General features: G+C 46.7%; 1 protein-coding gene across 2 annotated transcripts in view; it reads right to left on the bottom strand.

The window, feature by feature from the left end:
• Eef1akmt1 (EEF1A lysine methyltransferase 1) overlaps positions 1-8,551 on the bottom strand; it is a 22,029-nt gene that overhangs the window by 5,397 nt on the left and 8,081 nt on the right. For both annotated transcript variants that reach the window (XM_029468704.1, XM_021182369.2), the window contains one exon: positions 2,731-2,813. In XM_029468704.1, coding sequence (XP_029324564.1) covers positions 2,731-2,813 — 83 coding nt within the window. The remainder of the gene's footprint in view (positions 1-2,730; positions 2,814-8,551) is intronic.

An 8,551-nucleotide genomic window follows, 5' to 3' on the forward strand; every position in this document is an offset into this window, starting at 1 on the left:
AAAAAAGTTGCATCCAATTAATATGTGATAATGGGATGATCCAATGTATCTAAGAAAATATTATTCCCAAGTGTTATCGCTTTAACCTTAAATGTCATATAGAGATAAGCCCTTGGTCTTTGGCCATTAGCAGGGGCTGTGAGAGGAAGCTGGGTCAGTGGGAACATGCTTGCTCGATACCTCTGCCATAGGTGCTGTTTCCCAAGGCCAACTCACCATGATCAAACCACCTGAATGAGCCAACATCTCAAGTACTTATCAGCGACTGAAAGCCAAGGAGCTAAGAAAAAACAAAGAGCAGCGACAGAAAAATAAAAAAACAGAAAACCAAGACTTGCTAAGGAGATGTAGGGAACACACTCATTAGGATGGATTCCTTCATCCAAGTCTGTTATGCAAACAAGTAAAATTTCATTGTGTTTTGTTGTTTGGGCATACATTTCTGAGAGCAAAGGGAACAGACGAGGGGGTGAAGAGCTGAGAGTAGACAGGAGGTAAAGCACTGTACTTAGGAAGCTAACGAACAGACAGTTGGCTCAGTTGGCCTGGCATTGGCAGCCAGGGGAGCTGGGCAGTCCATGGCTTACGTTGATGCATCCCCAAGGGGCTCAGGGTAACACAGACCGAGGAAACTCAAGACCTGGGAGTGAAGGTGGAGCTAAAAACAGAAGCTGTCGAAAGACCTATTTAAGAAACAGGATTCTCTTTCAGACCCCCACGTCCTGAGGACACTGGAGAGACCTGAAGGCATGTTCTGCAGCTTGGCGGATGCTTGGGAGGGAAGTGCCCAGCACAGACAACAGTGTGGTACCCTATGGGAATTAGGAGAGAGCAAGATGTAGCTGGTGGAAGAGCATGCAGCTAAGCAAGGCTCTGGGCTCCGATCCCAGCTCCACAGCAGGGAGAAGAGAAGTTAGAAGGGTCCAGAACACCAGCGCCAGATGTGTGTAACCTCAGGCAGGAGTTAGGGGAATCCTGCTGGACCTCCAGCCAGCACACTGGACGGACTCAGAAGCTTTCTGGGAAATCGTTTATCCTGATCCCCTCACTACAGATGCCACAGCACAAAGAGGGACTGCGACGGCAACTCACTGGTAGAACCTGAAATTACTCCCCAGGCCAAACAGAACAGATGAGGTCCACCCTTAGGCACATCAAGGGGCCCACCCACCCTTAGGTATGAAGGAAGAGGCAGGGCTCAGCAAACGTGCCAGGAGAACACCTAACATCCAATAGATATCCAATATCAAGTAATCAGGAAAAATTACTTCAGCGTCCACTGAGAAGGTGCCCAGGAGGGAGGCCCTGCTCAGGAGCTGAGAGCTTAGCATCCAGTCAGGGTGGTATTCTGAAGGATACTGAGTGGGTACTTTAGTAGAGGAGCATAGCTGGCGAAAGCAGGTCACTGAGGACAGCAGGGAGGACAACAGGATGAGGAATAGAAAGCAAACAGAAGCACACACATGGACACACAGACACACACACAGACACACACACAGACACACACACACACACACACAGACACACACACACACAAGCAGCAGCAGTGATGGGGGAAATCAGAGAAATAATTTAAGATATCCTCAAATCAAACAAGAATGAAAGAACTACTTTGGGGCTCGCCAGGGTCAGTGCCAGAGGAAAGTTACACATCAAGACATTGAGAACCTGGGATGAGGGAAACTTCTACAGAAGCCAAGGATGGGGATGGAGGAAGCACATTTTCTACAAACACTCAAAATGCTGCTGGATTTCTTCTCTTTTCTTTTTGAATGAGGGGTTTTGTTTTTGGTGGTTTGGTTTTATTGTTGTTGTTTTGAGACAGAGCTTCTTTGTGTAGCCCTGGAACATTCACTGTAGACCAGGCTGGTCTTGAGATCTGCCTGCCTCCACCTCCTCAAATGCCCAGCTTGAATGATGGGTTTCTTGACAATTTAAAAACATTTTCAAAAGCTAGAATTAGACAGTCAGCAAAACTATTATGGTTCAGAGAAAGAGGAAATCAAAACCATTGTCTGATAAGCTCACTTCTGTACACCTCTTCTGTGGAAGCCATGGGTGTGACCCACATAGATGAAGCTGTAAAACAGGAAATGTGTAATCTAGAACATAAGTGGTGGGAAGACCCCAGCATGCTGGCCAGGAGAGTCCTCAGGAAAAGCCGAAGCAAACATTATAGGGTGGCCCTAGAAATATTTTTTCCCCTTAAGAAGTCAGGTTGTAGTTTGCTTTAAAAGCTTATAAAGGTAGCCTGAGCTATATGAGTCCCTGTCTCAGAGAGGGTGCGTGTGTGTGTGTGTGTGTGTGTGTGTGTGTGTGTATGTGTGTGTGTGTGTTTGGGGGGGGGGTGCTGTCAGAGAGAGGCTACAGTGAATAGATTTCCTGATACTTAGTACTGGAGAATCTGGGGTTTTTTTTTTGTTTTTTTGAGACAGGGTTTCTCTGTGTACCCTGGCTGTTTTGGAACTCACTCTGTAGACCAGGCTGGCCTCGAACTCACAGAGATTCTCTCCCTCACCACTGCCTAGCTATGGAGTAGTTCTTAGTGAGCCATGAGTGGCAAACCTCATGACAACATTTACATATTGTACTTTAGACTTTTAAGAAACTATCTCATTTAGGAAGGGCATTCAAAGTATTCAGTTATATACCTGTGCCTCCTAAGTGACATGATTGTTTCCGTGTGTTCCTCAAACGAGAAGAGAAAAAGAAATAGAATCTGAATCTCACCTGCCTCCTTCTCCAGCAGCATCGATCGCTTCCCGTGCAAGTCGCAAAGCAGTGTCCTGACTGTACCAGAACTGGCTCAGCTGCTGTAACAGGGACAGGTGACACCATCTCAGAACTCAAATAAACTTCTTTCAACTCACACCTCCTAAATACTGTACAGATATTTAACTTGTCATCAGTTCATGTTTCTTTTAAGTTAATTAAGATCAGTACAGTTCCCCAGTGCACCAACAGAAGCTACATCCTGAGTAGCCAGGGCTGCTGATATCACAGAGCTAACACCAGCCAAGGCTCCCCTGATGGCAGAGCATACCCAACCTGAACCGGATTCAGCTTCTAGAGTGGACCACCAACTGAACAGATCCAGGCAGGGGCAGGGGGGAGGGTCCAGGGTCCAGGGGGCAGGGTCCAGGGGCAGGGGCTGTGGCTGGTTAGTGGTTTCCAAGGCTTCCTCTGTCTTCACCTCCCCCGTGTTTCCCAAGTTAACTGTCTTTGTTCCTTAAGGTTGTGACTTGCTTTAGTTTTGCTGGTTTTATTGTTGGTTTTTTTTTAAAGAGTTATATATTTAATTTATGTATGTGAGTACACTGTTGCTCTCTTCAGACATACTAGAAGAGGTTATTGGATAACATTACAGATGGTTGTGAGACACCCTGTAGTTGCTGGGATTTGAACTCAGAACCTCAGGAAGAACAGTCAATGTTCTTACCCACTGAGCCATCTCTCCAGCCCCTAGTTTTGATGTTTGATTTCATCCTGACTATGACTTTCCTTAAAGTTTTGGTGGTCCTTACTTATGTATTTATAAGTGAAGGATGGTGTTAATGTGAAAAAAAGCAGTTTGGTTTCCCTCTGTGGTCAGCCCATTTCTCCACCTCTTTCCCCCAGCAAGACCTAGCTGTCATGCAAACTGAGTCTTTGATTTAAAAATCTGGCCAGTGTCTAGGGACACAGGTCAGTGTTTGCCTGGCATATATGGGACTCTAGGTTCTAGAACATTATTATTTTAAAGTACTGAAAATCTGTCAAGAATACAAACAAGCCAAAAGCCTGCCATGTGAAGAACTGGTTACAAAGGTGAAGTGTGCACCCACACAGTGAGCTGTGCTAAAGATGCAGTGTGCACCCACACGGTGAGCTGTGCTAAAGAGGCAGTGTGCACCCACACAGTGAGCTGTGCTAAAGAGGCAGTGTGCACCCACACAGTGAGCTGTGCTAAAGATGCAGTGTGCACCCACACAGTGGGCTGTGCTAAAGATGCAGTGTTCACCCACACAGTGGGCTATGCTAAAGATGCAGTGTTCCCCCACACAGTGGGCTATGCTAAAGATGCAGTGTGCACCCACACAGTGGGCTATGCTAAAGATGCAGTGTGCACCCACACAGTGGGCTATGCTATAGATGCAGTGTGCACCCACACAGTGGGCTATGCTAAAGATGCAGTGTGCACCCACACAGTGGGCTGTGCTAAAGATGCAGTGTTCACCCACACAGTGGGCTATGCTAAAGATGCAGTGTGCACCCACACAGTGGGCTGTGCTAAAGATGCAGTGTGCACCCACAGTGGACTGTGGTCCATCCAGAAAGACCAAGGTCCAGCCATGCTACATTGTAGACAAGCCTTGGAAACATTGAGGAGAAAAGTCAGACCAAAACTCCTACATGTCATGTGATTCCATTGCTATGAGATACTCGGAAGAGGCTACAGAACAAGAAGAGAAAGTCTGTTAGGTTGCCAGGCAATAGGAGGACCGCAGAATGAGGCCCCTGATAACAAAAGGGGAGAGAGGTAGGTGTCCTCCTGAGGTGATGAAGTGCACTGATGGGCTGCAGAGGGCTCAGTGGTTCAGACCACCTGTTGCCCTTGCAGATATCCTGGGTTCCTTTCCAGCACCCACATGGTGGATCTCAGTTCTGGGGCATCCAACACCCTCTCCTGACCTTCTTGGGCACCAGGCATGCACATGCACATGGCACACACACACACACTTACATACATACATGCAGGCAAGTTCTCATACACAGAAAACTAAAATGAATGGTTTTGGCTGATGAGTATGCGAACCCACAGTCTCACATACACACATTCCTTGTCTCTTAACTTTATAAGCTAATTTTCTGTCATCAATTCTACCCACCATTTGTTTCCTTACTCTAGATCATAACCACTGCGTCTTCTTAATATTTTCCGTAATTTTTATTTTTAACGCTTTAATCCATGTAGACTTTAGTTCTGTGTGCAGACAGTGAGGACTGAAGTTTGTTAAGGGCAATGCAGGACCCAGTACCTGCTATCACTCGGAATGGTTTTTTTTTTTCTTGGCAAGTATCTTTATGCTCTGGGCTGTCCCCTGGACCTCGACCCCAGCATCTACACCGATGTCCTTGTATCTTTTCATCACAGCAGCCAGCACTCCTGCCTTAGAATACTCACCTTTGTATACTATTGCCCTATTCTTGGTTGTTTATGTGCTCATACTCTTTTTCGAGTTTTATTTATACGTGTGTGTGTGTGTGTGTGTGTGTGTGTGTGTGTGTGCACGCGCGCGTGCACGCATGTGCACTCTCGGAGGCCAGAAGACGGTATTTAAACTCCTGAAGCTGGAGTTACAAGCAGTTGTGAGTCGTCTGTGTCCCTGTTGATGTGTTTTTGTTTTTTGTTTTTTTGATTTTTTTCTCTGTGTGGCCCTGACTGTCCTGGAATTCACTCTGTAGATCAGGCTGGTCTCGAACTCAAAAATCTGCCTGCCTCTGCCTCCCAAGTGCTGGAATTAAAGGCGTGCGCCACCACTGCCCAGCTTGTTGATGTTTTTGTGTTATTAAATCATTGTTTGGACACGGGGCTTACTGCTCAGGCTGGGCTAAAACTTACCATGTAGCCCAGCCTGATGTCAAGCTCACAGCTGTTCTTCTGCCTCCGCCCCTCGGAAAGCTGACATCACAGGCGTGAGCTATCAGGCCTGGCTAAATGCTTTTCTTCTTCCTTTGGACTCCTGAAATTAAATTCAGTGCTTTGTATGTGCTAGGTTTATCTGAAGGGTTTACTAGTCACGGTCTGTATTACTCAAAACGAGGCAGCTTCAAAATTACGACAGCTAAATTTGCTATTCAAAATTGCAAATTGTATGAAAATACGCAGAATTCTTTAAATCAACAGTATTTTCTGACTAAGAAACCAGGATGCTTATGTGTTTCCCATTCAGCTTGCACAGCCTTGGCTGAATATTAACTGTAAAGACGAGCTTCACAGTGCTTCCAAAGTCGGAGCGTGCATATGCACTTCCATGAATGCATGAATTCATGTCTGCATCTACATGGATTCTCCATGGACGGCCGGAGGAACACTCCTGGGCAGGGGACATTATGGAGCCTGACCCCACTACATCACAGAGGCAGGGGACGGCTGAGTCATAAGAGCTGCCTGCAGGGAGGCTGCAAACGACCCTTCCTCATCCCATACCATCAGTGGCCTACGGTTTGGTTTTTCATGACATTCCAGAAGAATATCATTTTATTTTCTTTTTCCTTTCTTTCCTTCCTCTACTCAAGAACAATTGATCCTTTTAACCCTGCCTCCAAAGTGGCAAACCAAAGCCCTATTTCTGTACTAGAGGCACACAGCTTTATGAGCAAATCACCTCTCCCCCCAAACTTCTAGATTTACAATGAAGATTAAGCCTCTTACCCCACATCTCCTTGCTTTTGGGCCCCGTCCCTCAGAAACTATCATCTTCAATTCCTGGTTTCTTCACCCTTTTGCCCCCCAGCTCTATCACTATGCTTAGGGTCAGTCTCCAATCCACCTGTTCCTAGAACATGCACTTTGCTCCCTCATACAATCCTCTCCCTTCATCTCCTGAGGCAGTTAGAATCCACATTTTGAATACCTGGAACCAGCAGTGTTGAGCCACATAAAATACTAAAAGTATGTTTTTTTTTCCAGTGTGATTACTGGTTTGTCCTAGTTAATATACATGCATGATTACCCCCTCCCTCCCTCCCTCTCTTTATTACAGTCAGGGTCTTACATATCCCACACTGGCTTTGAACTCCCTATGTGGCTTGAAACTTCTAATTCTCCTGCTTCCCCCTTCCATGCGCTGGGGACTACAAGTGTGAGCCATCAGGACCCTCTTGTGCAATACTAAGGATGAGTCTGGTTTCATGGATGCTAGGCAAGAACTCCACCAACGAGCTGTGTATGCAGTCCTTCGTCTTAACCCTCAGTATCAGCCTTCTATGGGCCTTTGAACACTCTCTTCCTGCAGGGCCCTCCATCATTCTACCTTACTCCCTGGAACAAGCTAGCTCTCTCTCTCTCTCTCTCTCTCTCTCTCTCTCTCTCTCTCTCTCTCTCTCTCTCTCTCTCTCTCTCTCTCTCTCTCTCTCTCTCTCTCCTCGTGATACTGGGACCACTGCTGTGCAGGTATCAGAAGGCCCCTTCCCAGGACTTAGTGTCATGGTTGTATGGGGATGTCCCTGCTCTGTGTGTCAGAAAACCTCCTCCCTCAAGCTCACCCTGACCTTCCTTGGTTCATGTCTTCCTTGCCAGAGCAGAGCTCACACGCGCTTTCCTTCATTTACTTGCTAGAGCTGGCTTTCTGTTGGAAGTGCTCCAAGTCTAAACTGCATCTCTGTTCTCACACTTGACTGACACCTTAGCTGAATACAATTTTTATCAAAATATTTGCAGCAGTTTTAGATTTATAATTTCTTCCTTCCTTCCTTTACCTATTTATTATCTTTTCTTTTGAGACAGAGCCCTGGCTGGCCTGGAACTCAACACTCCACCTGCTCTAGCCTCTCCAGTGCTGGGATTAAAGGCAGCCACCATCACAGTCCACAATTCCAGTTTTTTTACGGGTTGGGTGGTAGCGATGAGCCTGGCTTGTCTTGCTGTGCTGCTGAGGATAACCGTAGGCTTCTGCCTCCAGCCTTCCGTGTGCTGGGTAACAGACACGTGCCATTGTGTCCAGCTCGAGAGTTCTAGTTTCTAACCAAGTTATTGAGAGGGGACGATGTGGCTCTGATTCTAAGGTTCTAGGAAGACCTGCTCTTCCTCAGGAAGGTCTGAGGACCTTTCGTGTGTGTGTGTGTGTGTGTGTGTGTGTGTGTGTGTGTGGCCCATGACTGTGTAACACTGGGGTCTCCTTCAGTCACCTCTCACCTTACTATTATTTCTCTGACAAATCTCTCTCTAACCCTGGAGCTCACCAGTGTGGTTGGAGTAGCTGGCTGTAGGCTGTAGGGATCCTCCTGTCTCTATCTCCCCACTGCTGGGCTCACAAGTGCACATCACTGATGCCCGCTGTTTATATGAGTGCTGAATTTGAACTCAGGTCTTCGTGCCTGCATGGTAAGTACTTTACTAATAAACTCTCCTCCTGGATTTTCTTTACTATCCATATCCAGAATTTTCTTGAGTCTCTGTGTGCATATGTGCATGTGTGTGCATTGCTATTTATGGAACATAGTAATACATATATGGAATATGTGCTAGGCAGTGGTTTACCAAAGAGCTATATTCCCAATCCTTGGTTATTTTTGTTTGTTTTTGAGATGGGGGGGGGGTGTCTCATGGTATAATTCAGGCCAGCCTTGCTGGGGGACAGTTCTGGCCCTTTTGACAGGGTTCTCCTTGAGAGGAGATAAGGAATCATTGCCAGGCAGTGGTGGCACACACCTTTAATCCCAGCACTTGGGAGGCAGAGGCAGGTGGATTTCTGAGTTCGAGGCTAGCCTGGTCTACTGAGTGAGTTCCAGGATAGCCAGGGCTACACAGAGAAACCCTGTCTCAAAAAAGAAAGGAAGGAAGGAAGGA

This window comes from Mus caroli, chromosome 14 (genome assembly GCF_900094665.2).
Source record: "Mus caroli chromosome 14, CAROLI_EIJ_v1.1, whole genome shotgun sequence".
In the NCBI taxonomy this organism is placed as follows: domain Eukaryota; kingdom Metazoa; phylum Chordata; class Mammalia; order Rodentia; family Muridae; genus Mus; species Mus caroli.